The 15,778-nt window shown below is 42.7% G+C and overlaps 1 protein-coding gene across 10 annotated transcripts in view; it reads left to right on the forward strand.

Moving 5' to 3' along the window:
* The window catches only part of atp2b2 (ATPase plasma membrane Ca2+ transporting 2), a 206,724-nt gene that overhangs the window by 116,457 nt on the left and 74,489 nt on the right, over positions 1–15,778 (forward strand). For all 10 annotated transcript variants that reach the window (XM_031825786.1, XM_031825785.1, XM_031825789.1 and 7 more), the window contains 3 exons: positions 1,525–1,692; positions 3,139–3,353; positions 4,874–5,116. In XM_031825786.1, the coding sequence (XP_031681646.1) occupies positions 1,525–1,692; positions 3,139–3,353; positions 4,874–5,116 (626 nt within the window). The remainder of the gene's footprint in view (positions 1–1,524; positions 1,693–3,138; positions 3,354–4,873; positions 5,117–15,778) is intronic.

Consider the following 15,778-nt stretch of genomic DNA (forward strand, 5'->3'; position numbering starts at 1 on the left):
AGAAACTTAATGTACTTAGAAGTTATGTTCATAATAGTTTGCATTTCTACAGGGCTCTCTCTGTACAGGGCTTTCTCTGTACAGGGCTTTCTCTGTACAGGGCTTTCTCTGTACAGGGCTCTCTCTGTACAGGGCTTTCTCTGTACAGGGCTCTCTCTGTACAGGGCTCTCTCTGTACAGGGCTCTCTCTGTACAGGGCTCTCTCTGTACAGGGCTTTCTCTGTACAGGGCTTTCTCTGTACAGGGCTCTCTCTGTACAGGGCTCTCTCTGTACAGGGCTCTCTCTGTACAGGGCTCTCTCTGTACAGGGCTTTCTCTGTACAGGGCTTTCTCTGTACAGGGCTTTCTCTGTACAGGGCTTTCTCTGTACAGGGCTTTCGCTCAAAGTGCTTTACATTGTACCGTGATGATGTAACCAAGGGCAAATCGTTCTCTCTCAAATGATTAATTAAAAACAAAGAACATTTAATGACTTTAGGGAAGGATGTTGATTGACTGTTGTGAGCTGTATCTTTTTAACCTTGGACAACAATGTTTCTTAACCTGCTGACAACAGCATTTTGTTCTTGCCTTACACCGGATCCAAAGGATGACATTCCCTGAACCTTTTAACAGCAATTCTCGTTCAAACCCTTTTGCTGTTTTGATGTTATTTGAAATGTAAAATGTTAAAATGTTGACCTACACATGTTTTTTCCCCTAGTTCAGTTAACTAGAATGAGGACTTCTTCAGACAGTTGTGGTGAGAGGTTAAAAGCTGGTTGAAAATATCAATGTATCGAAGAGAATATACGTACCAACCACTGTCTCTGTTGGGCAGCGCTTAGAGCATCACTGGTTTCCATAACGTGTTTTGGACGTCAATGGATGTAATCGATCTAAGTTGGGGTCTTTCCTACGGCATAGGCCACAGGACTCGATCTAAGAAGGGGGCTTTCCTACAGCATAGGCCACAGGACTCGATCTAAGTTGGTGTCTTTCCTAAAGCATAGGTCACAGGACTCAATCTAAGTTGGGGTCTTTCCTACGGCATAGGCCACAGGACTCGATCTAAGAAGGGGGCTTTCCTACAGCATAGGCCACAGGACTCGATCTAAGAAGGGGTCTTTCCTACGGCATAGGTCACAGGACTCGATCTAAGAAGGGGGCTTTCCTACAGCATAGGCCACAGGACTCAATCTAAGTTGGTGTCTTTCCTAAAGCATAGGTCACAGGACTCGATCTAAGTTGGGGTCTTTCCTACAGCATAGGCCACAGGACTCGATCTAAGTTGGGGTCTTTCCTACGGCATAGGCCACAGGACTCGATCTAAGTTTGGGGTCTTTCCTACGGCATAGGCCACAGGACTCGATCTAAGTTGGGGTCTTTCCTACGGCATAGGCCACAGGACTCGACCTAAGTTGGGGTCTTTCCTACAGCATAGGCCACAGGACTCGATCTAAATTGGGGTCCTTGCTAAATAGAACAGACCCCAGTGACATCCCATAATAATCTCCTGTCTTTGTGTTCCTGTGGTTGTTTCAGTGAAGAAACAGGACGGAGCGGCTGCTATGGAGATGCAGCCTCTGAAGAGCGCCGAGGGAGGAGAGATGGAGGAGAAGGAGGAGAAGAAGAAAGCAAACGTCTCCAAGAAGGAGAAGTCTGTCCTCCAGGGGAAACTGACCAAGCTGGCTGTTCAGATTGGCAAAGCAGGTACGGCAGATCAATCAATATGATTAAATCATATATATTTGATTTATCATATATATATATCGAGTGTCAAATCACTCGATAGGGCCTTGGTCAGGGAGGTGACCAAGAACCCGATGGGAGAACCTTCCAGAAGGACAACCATCTCTGCAGCACTCCACCAATCAGGTCTTTATGGTAGAGTGGCCAGACAGAAGCCACTCCTCAGTAAAAGGCACATGACAGCAGCCCGCTTGGAGTTTGCCAAAAGGCACCCAAAGGACTCTCAGACCATGAGAAACAAGATTCTCTGATCTGATGAAACCAATATTGAACTCTTTAGCCTGAATGCCAAATGTCACATCTGGAGGAAACCTGGCCCCATCCCTATGGTGAAGCATGGTGGTGGCAGCATCATGCTGTGAGGATGTTTTTCAGTGGCAGGGACTGGGAGACTAGTCAGGATCGAGGGACAGATGAACGAAGCAAAGTACAGAGAGATCCTTGAAGAAACCCTGCTCCAGAGCTCTCAGGACCTCAGACTGGGGCGAAGGTTCCCTTTCCAACCAGACAACGACTCTAAGTACACAGCCAAGACAATGCAGGTGTGGCTTTGGGACAAGTCTCTGAATGTCCTTGAGTGGCCCAGCCAGAGCCTGGACTTGAACCCGATCGAACATCTCTGGAGAGACCTGAAAAAAGCTGTGCAGCGACCCTCCACATCCAACCTGACAGAGCTTGAGAGGATCTGTAGTGAAGAATGGGAGAAACTCCCCAAATACAGGTGTGCCAAGCTTGTAGTGTCAAGAAGACTCACGGCTGTAATCCCTGCCAAAGTACTGAGTAAAGGGTCTTTTTTAATTTTTCTTTTTTATAAATATGCTAAAATGTCAATACTTTCCGAACACACTGTATATATGATCCATAACATATCTCTATGTGCCAGATATAATGGAGATTATGACGTTCTGAGATGGAATATGGTGATTATGACGTTCTGAGATGGAATATGGAGATTACCAGATCACGCTGACGTTCTGAGATGGAATATGGAGATTATGACGTTCTGAGAGAATATGGGAGATTACCAGATCACGCTGACGTTCTGAGATGGAATATGGAGATTATGACGTTCTGAGATGGAATATGGAGATTATGACGTTCTGAGAGAATATGGGAGATTACCAGATCACGCTGACGTTCTGAGATGGAATATGGAGATTATGACGTTCTGAGACGGAATATGGAGATTACCAGATCACAGAAGGAAATTTAGGAGTGGATATGGAATGCAAGAAATCAAATCACATAAATAAATCTGTTGTTCACAAGTAGTTGCTGCTGTGCTGTTGATTTCTAAATATAAAAGTTTAAATAAATATTTGCTATCATATGAGTCAAAACAAGCCAAGCATCTCGCACTTTCATCTGTTCACAAGTGAAGTAAAAAGCAGCCATTTCCTTGTCCAGGTCTGGTGATGTCTGCCATCACAGTGATCATCCTGGTGCTGTACTTTGCTGTGGACAACTTTGTCCTGCAGAAGAGGCCGTGGCTGACGGAGTGTACCCCCATCTATGTCCAGTACTTTGTCAAGTTCTTCATCATCGGTGTCACCGTGCTGGTGGTGGCTGTACCTGAGGGGCTGCCCCTGGCCGTCACCATCTCCCTGGCCTACTCTGTCAAGGTATACACACACACACACACACACACACACACACTGGTCGGCACCATCTCCTACTCTGTCAAGGTAGAGAAAGAAAATCAGGCTATTTATCATTATATAGAAAATAAAATAGATATTTTTGGGGCAAACTTCCACTACTAACTTCCAGTATATTTAAAAAATATAGTGTCTAACTAGTGTCTGATCTGTTGCAGCTCTAATAACTAGTATCTGCTCTGTTGCAGCTCTAATAACCAGTATCCGATCTGTTGCAGCTCTAATAACTAGTATCTGATCTGTGGCAGCTCTAATAACTAGTATCTGATCTGTGGCAGCTCTAATAACTAGTATCTGAACTGTTGCAGCTCTAATAACTAGTATCTGATCTGTTACAGCTCTAATAACTAGTATCTGATCTGTTGCAGCTCTAATAACTAGTATCTGATCTGTTGCAGCTCTAACTAGTATCTGCTCTGTTGCAGCTCTAATAACTAGTATCTGATCTGTTGCAGCTCTAATAACTAGTATCTGATCTGTTGCAGCTCTAATAACTAGTATCTGCTCTGTTGCAGCTCTAATAACTAGTATCTAATATGTTGCAGCTCTAATAACTAGTATCTAATGTGTTGCAGCTCTAATAACTAGTATCTGATCTGTTGCAGCTCTAATAACTAGTATCTGATCTGCTGCAGCTCTAATAACTAGTATCTGATCTGTTGCAGCTCTAACAACTAGTATCTGATCTGTTGCAGCTCTAATAACTAGTATCTAATGTGTTGCAGCTCTAATAACTAGTATCTAATGTGTTGCAGCTCTAATAACTAGTATCTGATCTGTTGCAGCTCTAATAACTAGTATTTGATCTGTTGCATCTCTAATAACTAGTATCTAATGTGTTGCAGCTCTAATAACTAGTATCTAATGTGTTGCAGCTCTAATAACTAGTATCTGATCTGTTGCAGCTCTAATAACTAGTATCTAATGTTTTGCAGCTCTAATAACTAGTATCTGATCTGTTGCAGCTCTAATAACTAGTATCTAATGTGTTGCAGGTCTAATAACTAGCATCTGATCTGTTGCAGCTCTAATAACTAGTATCTAATGTTTTGCAGCTCTAATAACTAGTATCTGATCTGTTGCAGCTCTAATAACTAGTATCTGATCTGTTGCAGCTCTAATAACTAGTATCTAATGTTTTGCAGCTCTAATAACTAGTATCTGATCTGTTGCAGCTCTAATAACAAGTATCTAATGTGTTGCAGCTCTAATAACTAGTATCTGATCTGTTGCAGCTCTAATAACTAGTATCTAATGTGTTGCAGCACTAAAAACTATTTTACAATAACTTTTACCTGTACAATCTCTGTGACTAGTTACTTCTGGCAGATGATAGCGCTCCATGTTGCAAACATATCGCTGCAAATTATCTTTCTAGTGCTGTCTGTGCCTTCCTTAATTGCCTCTGATGGGATAAAAAAATAAATATTGAATTGAAACAAGGCTAAAACCTCCAACAACAAGGTTTGATATTTCATCCTTAGAAAATGATGAAAGATAATAACCTGGTTCGCCACCTGGATGCGTGTGAGACGATGGGTAACGCCACGGCCATCTGCTCCGACAAGACCGGCACGTTGACCACCAACCGCATGACTGCTGTGGCGTGCTACGTGGGGGATGTCCACTACAAGGAGATACCGGACCCTGGACTTCTGTCTGTTAAGTCTCTGGATATCCTTGTCAACGCCATCTCCCTCAACAGCGCGTACACCACCAAGATACTGGTAAGAACCTATCACGCTATATACTACACCACCAAGATACTGGTAAGAACCTATCACGCTATATACTACACCACCAAGATACTGGTAAGAACCTATCACGCTATATACTACACCACCAAGATACTGGTAAGAACCTATCACGCTATATACTACACCACCAAGATACTGGTAAGAACCTATCACCCTATATACTACACCACCAAGATACTGGTAAGAACCTATCACCCTATATACTACACCACCAAGATACTGGTAAGAACCTATCACCCTATATACTACACCACCAAGATACTGGTAAGAACCTATCAACCTATATACTACACCACCAAGATACTGGTAAGATACTGAGATATTACATCAACTACATACTGAGATACTGAGATATTACACCAACTACATACTGAGATACTGAGATATTACACCAACTACATACTGAGATACTGAGATATTACACCAACTACATACTGAGATACTGAGATATTACACCAACAACATACTGAGATACTGAGATATTACACCAACTACATACTGAGATACTGAGATATTACACCAACAACATACTGAGATACTGAGATATTACACCAACTACATACTGAGATACTGAGATATTACACCAACAACATACTGAGATATTACACCAACTACATACTGAGATATTACACCAACAACATGCTGAGATAATACACCAACAACACACTGAGATATTACACCAACAACATGCTGAGATACTGAGATATTACACCAACAACATACTGAGATACTGAGATATTACATCAACTACATACTGAGATATTACACCAACAACATACTGAGATATTACACCAACAACATACTGAGATACTGAGATATTACACCAACAACATACTGAGATATTACACCAACAACATACTGAGATATTACACCAACAACACACTGAGATACTGAGATATTACACCAACAACATACTGAGATACTGAGATATTACACCAACAACATACTGAGATACTGAGATATTACACCAACTACATACTGAGATACTGAGATATTACACCAACAACATACTGAGATATTACACCAACAACATACTGAGATAATACACCAACAACATACTGAGATATTACACCAACAACATACTGAGATATTACACCAACAACATACTGAGATAATACACCAACTACATACTGAGATATTACACCAACTACATACTGAGATACTGAGATATTACACCAACAACATACTGAGATATTACACCAACTACATACTGACATACTGAGATATTACACCAACTACATACTGAGATACTGAGATATTACACCAACTACATACTGAGATACTGAGATATTACACCAACAACATACTGAGATATTACACCAACTACATACTGAGATACTGAGATATTACACCAACAACATACTGAGATACTGAGATATTACACCAACAACACACTGAGATACTGAGATATTACACCAACTACATACTGAGATACTGAGATATTACACCAACAACACACTGAGATACTGAGATATTACACCAACAACATACTGAGATATTACACCAACTACATACTGAGATATTACACCAACAACATACTGAGATACTGAGATATTACACCAACTACATACTGAGATACTGAGATATTACACCAACAACCTACTGAGATACTGAGATATTACACCAACAACACACTGAGATACTGAGATATTACACCAACTACATACTGAGATACTGAGATATTACACCAACTACATACTGAGATACTGAGATATTACACCAACAACATACTGAGATATTACACCAACAACATACTGGTAAGATACAAGATTCACCTGAAACAATTGGACCCCCTAAAACACCTGAAACCCATTGAACCTCCTGATACACCTAAAAGTGTGTTTTGCAGTAGAAATGCAGTAGTGTGCAGTAGAAGTACACTAGGAGTGTAGTAGTGTGCAGTAGAAGTACACTAGGAGTGTAGTAGTGTGCAGTAGAAGTACACTAGGAGTGTAGTAGTGTGCAGTAGAAGTACACTAGGAGTGTAGTAGTGTGCAGTAGAAGTACACTAGGATTGTAGTAGCGTGCAGTAGAAGTACACTAGGAGTGTAGTAGTGTACAGTAGAAGTACACTAGGATTGTAGTAGTGTGCAGTAGAAGTACACTAGGATTGTAGTAGCGTGCAGTAGAAGTACACTAGGAGTGTAGTAGTGTGCAGTAGAAGTACACTAGGATTGTAGTAGTGTGCAGTAGAAGTACACTAGGAGTGTAGTAGCGTGCAGTAGAAGTACACTAGGATTGTAGTAGTGTGCAGTATAAGTACACTAGGAGTGTAGTAGTGTGCAGTATAAGTACACTAGGATTGTAGTAGTGTGCAGTATAAGTACACTAGGATTGTAGTAGTGTGCAGTAGAAGTACACTAGGAGTGTAGTAGTGTACAGTAGAAGTACACTAGGAGTGTAGTAGTGTGCAGTAGAAGTACACTAGGAGTGTAGTAGTGTACAGTAGAAGTACACTAGGAGTGTAGTAGTGTACAGTAGAAGTACACTAGGATTGTAGTAGTGTGCAGTATAAGTACACTAGGAGTGTAGTAGTGTGCAGTAGAAGTACACTAGGAGTGTAGTAGTGTACAGTAGAAGTACACTAGGAGTGTAGTAGTGTACAGTAGAAGTACACTAGGATTGTAGTAGTGTGCAGTAGAAGTACACTAGGAGTGTAGTAGTGTACAGTAGAAGTGCAGCAGTGTACAGTAGAAGTGCAGTAGTGTACAGTAGAAGTGCAGCAGTGTACAGTAGAAGTGCAGTAGTGTACAGTAGAAGTGCAGTAGTGTACAGTAGAAGTGCAGTAGTGTACAGTAGAAGTGCAGCATTGTACAGTAGAAGTGCAGTAGTGTACCATCGGGCAGACTCTTTGTAATATTGTCTAGAGTCCGGTCACAACTGGACTGGACTGGGAGCTATAATGTAATGCTGTAAAGAAACCTTGTTTAACTACCGCAGGGCAACAACACTGGAACACCAAAACCACACAGCTAATTCCACACAGATAATTCCAAACCAGCATCCCTTAATGTAGTGCATTCATTAAACAGAATCTGATTAAAACATCAATATGTATGTACAGTACCAGTCAAAAGTTTGGACACACCTACTCATTAAAGGGTTTTTATTTCATTTGCACTATTTTCTACATTGTAGAATAATAGTGAAGACATCAAAACTATCTTTAACAATGTAGAAAATAGTAAAGAAAGAATGAAAAACCCTTGACTGAGTAGGTGTGTCCAAACTGTTGACTGATGCTGTATATTTAAATGAGAGCAGGCCTCAGTGCATCCGGTTTCAGAACAGAGTCAACTAAAAGGTCCTTGATGTACCTTCCTCGACATGGGACGTGTTCTACATCTACCGGCTGAGACTGGGGTCGCTTGGAAATGCCGTGTTGCAGTGGGTATTTTAGTATCTGTGCGTGTGTGTGTGTGTGTGTGTGTGTTGAGCCCTGTTTGATGAGGGGTGTGTGTGTGTGTGTTGAGCCCTGTTTGATGAGGTGTGTGTGTGTGTGTGTGTGTGTGTGTGAGTTGGGGCCTGTTTGATGAGGTGTGTGTGTGAGTTGGGGCCTGTTTTATGAGGTGTGTGTGTGTGTGTGTGTGTGTGTGTGTGTGTGTTGATCCCTGTTTGATGAGGTGTCTGTCTGTGTGTGTGTGTGTGAGTTGGGGCCTGTTTTATGAGGTGTGTGTGTGTTTGTGTATCGAGCTGTGTGTATTGAAGCTTGTTTGATTCCAAAGCCTCAGCACATCCAGCTGGTCTTAGACAGGTTGTTTGTCCAGGTAGTACTGTGCTGCTTTCTGATTGGTCCAAGTAAACCGGACGTGGCCGTTAGATTGGCTCTCCTGACTCCCAGAGCTCTGTCTGTGTCTGAGGGAGTAATCCTCTTCCTGGCATCTCTAGAAACACCTGCTTTTATTACTGCCTGCAAGGCCTAGAAGCCTTTGATCATTTTTTATAGATTTATTTTACCTTTATTTAACCAGGTAGGCAAGTTGAGAACAAGTTCTCATTTACAATTGCGACCTGGCCAAGATAAAGCAAAGCAGTTCGACAGATACAACAACACAGAGTTACACATGGAGTAAAACAAACATACAGTCAATAATACAGTATAAACAAGTCTATATACGATGTGAGCAAATGAGGTGAGAAGGGAGGTAAAGGCAAAAAAAGGCCATGGTGGCAAAGTAAATACAATATAGCAAGTAAAACACTGGAATGGTAGTTTTGCAATGGAAGAATGTGCAAAGTAGAGATAAAAATAATGGGGTGCAAAGGAGCAAAATAAAGAAATAAATTAAATACAGTCGTCCTCCATGGATAAGAGATCAACAGATCTGGATTCTATTCAAACCATCTGAAAGTGTACAGTCACCTTGAATAAAAAAAAAAAAAAAAAACGATTTAATTGTCACATGCTTTGTACAATAAAAACAGCAGGTGAAATGCTTACTTACCAGTTGAAATATAACACAATCATATATCCCCTCCATACAGAATACTACTGGTACTGTATTAACTGAAAACAGTTTAAATGAACTTAAGTCCTATTTCATTTCTACCAACGGTTGTATAAATCAAAAAACGTATTTTACTGAGAAAGACCTTGAGACTTTAAAATTGAAAAAAACGATGAGCCTAAATCCCAATTTGGATAAACTGATCTCAATGCAGGAAATCCATAATGCCATTTTAGAACCACAAACATTCACAGGCACAGAGAAGTGATGGTTATACCTCATAGTTTTATAAGCAGTTTGTAGCTATACTTTGAATAAATACTGCTTAGACTGTATAATACTTTTTGGGATCATGGTATTGTGAATGTCATTCCTAAAGGGGTAAAATACCTGTCTCAATGCTCAACAGACCAATCGCTTTACTACGTTTAGATTTGAACAGACTTTCTAAATTATTAGCAAACAGACTTAGAAAAGTTATTCATCCTTTCATTTCAACTGACCAGGTTGGTGTAATTTCAAATCGATATAGCTCAGATAATGCACGGACATGTTATAACATGGTGTATACTGATGTTGAAGGTACCATCAGCAGCATTATCACTTGATGACGAAGTATAGTGGAAATATTTATTATAATAATATCTATGCAATGGAAAGATTTGTGTCCTTTTGTTTATAAGATGAGTCTCCAGTATATATACAATTGCTCTTGAGCAGCAGTTATAACAAATGGTATTACATCTCCTTTCTTTACATTGGAGAGGGGCACACGGAAGGGCTGTCCGATGTCTCCCTTGCTCTTTGTTTTAGCGTTAGAACCATTAGCAGAACTATAAGACGACAACGTGATATTGAAAGTGTTATGGTGGGAAAGCATGAGCATAAACTGGTACGCAGATGATATGTTGTTGTTTGTTAGGAATCCTAAAAAGTCAATTACGGGATTACTTAAATTGGTCAATGACTGTACAGAGATTGCTGGCTTCAGAATAAACTGGAAAATGTCAGAGGTTACTCTGATAAATGATCTATGTAGTGAAGACACATTTCTGATTTAAATTTTGTTTGGGCCCCAGAAGGTCTGAAATATCTTGGTATTTTTCTATCTTCAAATATAACGTTTATGGTTGAAGAAATCTGTGAATTCCTTGAAGGAAGACTTGGTGAGATGGTCCTCCCTCTTTTTAATGTTCAGAGCAAGAATGAAAATAATAAAAAATGCCAGTGTCTCCAACAATTAATTACAATTTACCTCTTAATGTAGTTCAATCCTTCTTTAAGAAGATCAATGAAATGATCACTAAATCTATATGGAATTCAAAGCAAACCCATATCGCCTTAGAGAAATGAATGATGCCAAAATATAAAAGAGGCATGGCACTTCCGGATATTAATGATGATTAAGGACGTCTGCACTCTTTTAAGGTCCTTACTACTGAAAACTGTCTGTTCCAGGAGCATAGAAGTCAACATAAGAATACTGAACAAGATGGAGAACCACACACTGTCGAAAAAACTGAGGCTACGCTTTATCTGCTGTATAAGCACATAAGGAAATCAGATTTGATTTGATTTCATTAGTCATATGCGCCGAATACAACAGGTGTAGACCTCACAGTGAAATACTTATTTACGAGCCCCGTAACCGACAGTGCAGTTAAATATGGATAAGAATAAGAGATGAAAGTTACAAGTAATTAAAGCAGTAAAAAATAACAATATATACAGACAGAGCCAATGTGCGGGGGGGGGTAACCTTTAGTTGAGGTAGTATAGTACATGTAGGTAGAGTTCATTAAAGTGACTATGCATAGATGACAACAGAGACAGGCAGTGCTGTCGAGAGGGGAAGGGGGGCAATGTGAGTAGTCTGGGTAGCCATTTGACTAGATGTTCAGAAGTCTTATTGCTTGGTGCTAGAAGCTGTTTAGAAGCCTCTTGGGCCTAGACTTGGCGCTCCGATACCGCTTGTCGTGTGGTAGCAGAGAGAACAGTCTATGGAAAGACTGGGTCTATGGAAGAGACTGGGTCTATGGAAGAGACTGGGTCTATGGAAGAGACTGGGAATATGGAAGAGACTGGGTCTATGGAAGAGACTGGGAATATGGAAGAGACTGGGAATATGGAAGAGACTGGGTCTATGGAAGAGACTGGGAATATGGAAGAGACTGGGTCTATGGAAGAGACTGGGAATATGGAAGAGACTGGGAATATGGAAGAGACTGGATCTATGGAAGAGACTGGGTCTATGGAAGAGACTGGGAATATGGAAGAGACTGGGTCTATGGAAGAGACTGGGAATATGGAAGAGACTGGGTCTATGGAAGAGACTGGGTCTATGGAAGAGACTGGGAATATGGAAGAGACTGGGTCTATGGAAGAGACTGGGAATATGGAAGAGACTGGGTCTATGGAAGAGACTGGGTCTATGGAAGAGACTGGGAATATGGAAGAGACTGGGTCTATGGAAGAGACTGGGTCTATGGAAGAGACTGGGAATATGGAAGAGACTGGGTCTATGGAAGAGATTCGGACCACGTATTGCTTATTGCATGGACAAAGAGACAAGGCATATGACGTTAGGAGAGTTGCGTGTGAATAACTGTTTGATAGTGTTTTGATTGTTTGCCAGAGTTGCTGAATACGCTCACTTTGTTACAGGGAAACACCTGCATCTAGCACAACTACGGCAGTGATAGAAGCCAATCACACGGTTCAGTCTTCCTCCATTTCATTTAGAGGGAGGAGTGCATGAGTGTCAGTCTCGACCAATGACGCGCCCTGATAATCCTGGCCCTGCCGTGTGAAAAGAAAGGAATAACCTTTTGGCCATGTGTTGGCTTTCCTCTGACACCGCCTGGTATAGAGGTCCTGGATGGCAGGGAGTTCGGCCCCAGTGATGTACTGGGCTATAAGCACTACCCTCTGTAGCTCCTTGCGGTCGGCTACGGAGCAGTTGTCATACTGAGCAGTTGTCATACCGAGCAGACCGAGCAGTTGCCATACCGAGAAGACCGAGCAGTTGTCATACCGAGCAGACCGAGCAGTTGTCATACCGAGCAGACCGAGCAGTTGCCATACCGAGCAGACCGAGCAGTTGTCATACCGAGCAGACCGAGCAGTTGCCATACCGAGCAGACCGAGCAGTTGCCATACCGAGCAGACCGAGCAGTTGTCATACCGAGCAGACCGAGCAGTTGTCATACCGAGCAGTGATGCAGCCAGTCAAGATGCTCTTGATGGTGCAGCTGTAGAACCTTTTGAGGATCTTGGGACACATGCCAAATCTTTTCAGTCTCCTGAGGGGGAAAAGGTGTTGTCGTGCCCTCTTCACGACTGTCTTGGTGTGTTTGGAGTCGGATAGTTTGTTGGTGATGTGGACACCAAGGAACTTGAAACTCTCAACCCGCTCCACTTCAGTCCCGTCGATGTTAATGGGGGCCTGTTCGTCCGTCCTTTTCCTGTTGTCCACGATCAGCTCCTTTATCTTGTTCACATTGAGAGAGAGAGGTTGCTTTCCTGGCACCACACTACCAGGTCTCTGACCTCCTCCTTATAGGCTGTCTCATCGTCATTGATGATCAGGCCCAGGTGGGAAAGGGCAGTGTGGAGTGCAATAGAATAGAAATTGCATCATCTGTGGATCTGTTAGGGCGTTATGCAAATTGGAATGGGTCCAGGGTTTCTGGGATTATGGTGTTGATGTGAGCCATTACCAACCTTTCAAAGCATTTCATGGCTACAGATGTGTGTGCTACGGGACGGAAGTCATCTAGACAGGTCACTTTGGCGTTATCGGGCACAGGTACTATTATGGTCTGCTTGAAACATGTAGGTATTATAGACTGGGTCAGGGAGAGGTTGAAAAGGTCAGTGAAGAGACTTGCCAGCTGGTCAGCGCATGCTGTGAGTTTGCATCCTGGTAATCTGTCTGGCCCTGTGGCCTTGTGAATGTTAACCTGTTTAAAGGTCCTCCACAGGGAGCCTAGCCACTACCGAGAAGTGCTAGCAGCATCCAAGATGCATCAGAATTTTACAACAGAGCTAGCTTCATAACAAGCTAGCCTCGGAACAAGCTAGCTTCATAACAAGCTAGCCTCATAACAAGCTAGCGTCAGAACAAGCTAGCTTCATAACAAGCTAGCCTCAGAACAAGCTAGCCTCAGAACAAGCTATCCTCATAACAAGCTAGCCTTGGAACAAGCTAGCTTCAGAACAAGCTAGCCTCCGAACAAGCTAGCCTCAGAACAAGCTGGCCTCAGAACAAGCTAGCCTCAGAACAAGCTAGCACAGTGTTTATTTTATGGCACTTGTAGCCTCATCTAGGTGCGGCAGGTAGCCTAGTGGTTAGAGGTGCGGCAGGTAGCCTAGTGGTTAGAGGGGTGGCAGGTAGCCTAGTGGTTAGAGGGGTGGCAGGTAGCCTAGTGGTTAGAGGGGCGGCAGGTAGCCTAGTGGTTAGAGGGGCGGCAGGTAGCCTAGTGGTTAGAGGGAGAGACAAGTAGCCTAGTGGTTAGAGGGGCGGCAGGTAGCCTAGTGGTTAGAGGGGCGGTAGCCTAGTGGTTAGAGGGGCGGCAGGTGGCCTAGTGGTTAGAGGGGTGGCAGGTAGCCTAGTGGTTAGAGGGGCGGCAGGTAGCCTAGTGGTTAGAGGGGCGGCAGGTAGCCTAGTGGTTAGAGGGGCGGCAGGTAGCCTAGTGGTTAGAGGGGCGGCAGGTAGCCTAGTGGTTAGAGGGGCGGCAGGTGGCCTAGTGGTTAGAGGGGCGGCAGGTAGCCTACTGGTTAGTGGGGCTACAGGTAGCCTAGTGGTTAGAGTGTTGGACTAGTAACCGAAAGGTTGCCAGATCAAATCCCAGGGTTGACAAGGTAGAAATCTTTGGTTCTACCCCTGAACAAGGCAGTTAACCCATTGTTCCTAGGCTGTCATTGAAAATAAGAATTACTTCTAAACTGACTTGCCTAGTTAAATAAATAAAAAAATCTAGGAGCCTCAGAACTTCAAGCTGCAGTTCTATCAGGCCTTTGAACTTTGCATCTTAAAACTCGGCTAGCATGGTGTACATTTTAGGACGTCCTCAGCTTCAGAACGTCATACTGCAAGCCCTCTGTGGCGTCCTCCCCATTCAAACTGTCTCTCTGAGCTGTGAAATAATTATCTCAACTTGCATAACAGCTCTAGGCTCCCTGGACTGCCAGAGAAGGCTTTGCTATCTGTATTATTTTCCCTCCTAGTACGCACATAAAATGACTCCATCCCCCAGAAGTCTATGCTTCCCCCTGCCTGCCCAGCACCAGTAGGACTCCATCCCCCATAGGCCTCTGTTCTGTTCTGTTCCTTCATCTGATTCCACCCCCCAGAAGCCTCTGCTTCCCAAACAACAGGAGTATTCCATCCCTCAGAGGCATCGCTTGTGTTCTGTTGAAACTACATCCCCCAGAAGCCCTTGCTTCTCCGGAACCAGAAATCCATCCCCCAGAGGCCTCTGTTGCTCTGTTCTGTTATGTCCTTTCATACAATTCCATCCCCCAGAAGCCTCTGCTTTCCCTCAACCTAGCCAGCACTACAGGAAGACCATCTTTATAATAGGATATTATGTAATTACTGGTGTGTTGGGACTCATCACTATGACTTAAAATACCTTCAAAATCAGCCGGGGAGAAGTTGTGAGTGGTGATTGATCGTACATCATTCCCCCATCCCAAATATCTCAACCAATTAAAGAAATACAGTATAGTATTCCTCAGAACAAAACATCCTCATCGTGGAAATCATCGTAGGACATTGCCTTACATTTTTTTATTGTGTAAGAATGGGGTTCTAGTAAAACTAAGCCTGATACCCTATTCCATTTATAGTGCACTACTTTAGACCAGAGCCTTATTATGATCCCTGGTTAAAAGTAGTGCACTGAATAGGGCTCTGGTCTAAAGTAGTGCACTACATAGGGAATGGGATTGCATTTGGGATGTAGACTCTTGTTGTCCTGTATTGTTCTAGGTGGTATACTGAAGCTCTGTTGTCCTCTATTGAGCTCTGACTACATCCATACCAGACAGACTGTCTCAGTGCTGTGACTATATCCATACCAGACAGACTGTCTCAGTGCTGTGACTACATCCATACCAGACAGACTGTCTCAGTGCTTTGACTACATCCATACCAGACAGACTGTCTCAGTGCTGTGAC

The sequence above is a fragment of the Oncorhynchus kisutch genome, linkage group LG5, assembly GCF_002021735.2.
Source record: "Oncorhynchus kisutch isolate 150728-3 linkage group LG5, Okis_V2, whole genome shotgun sequence".
NCBI classification, from domain to species: Eukaryota; Metazoa; Chordata; class Actinopteri; order Salmoniformes; family Salmonidae; genus Oncorhynchus; species Oncorhynchus kisutch.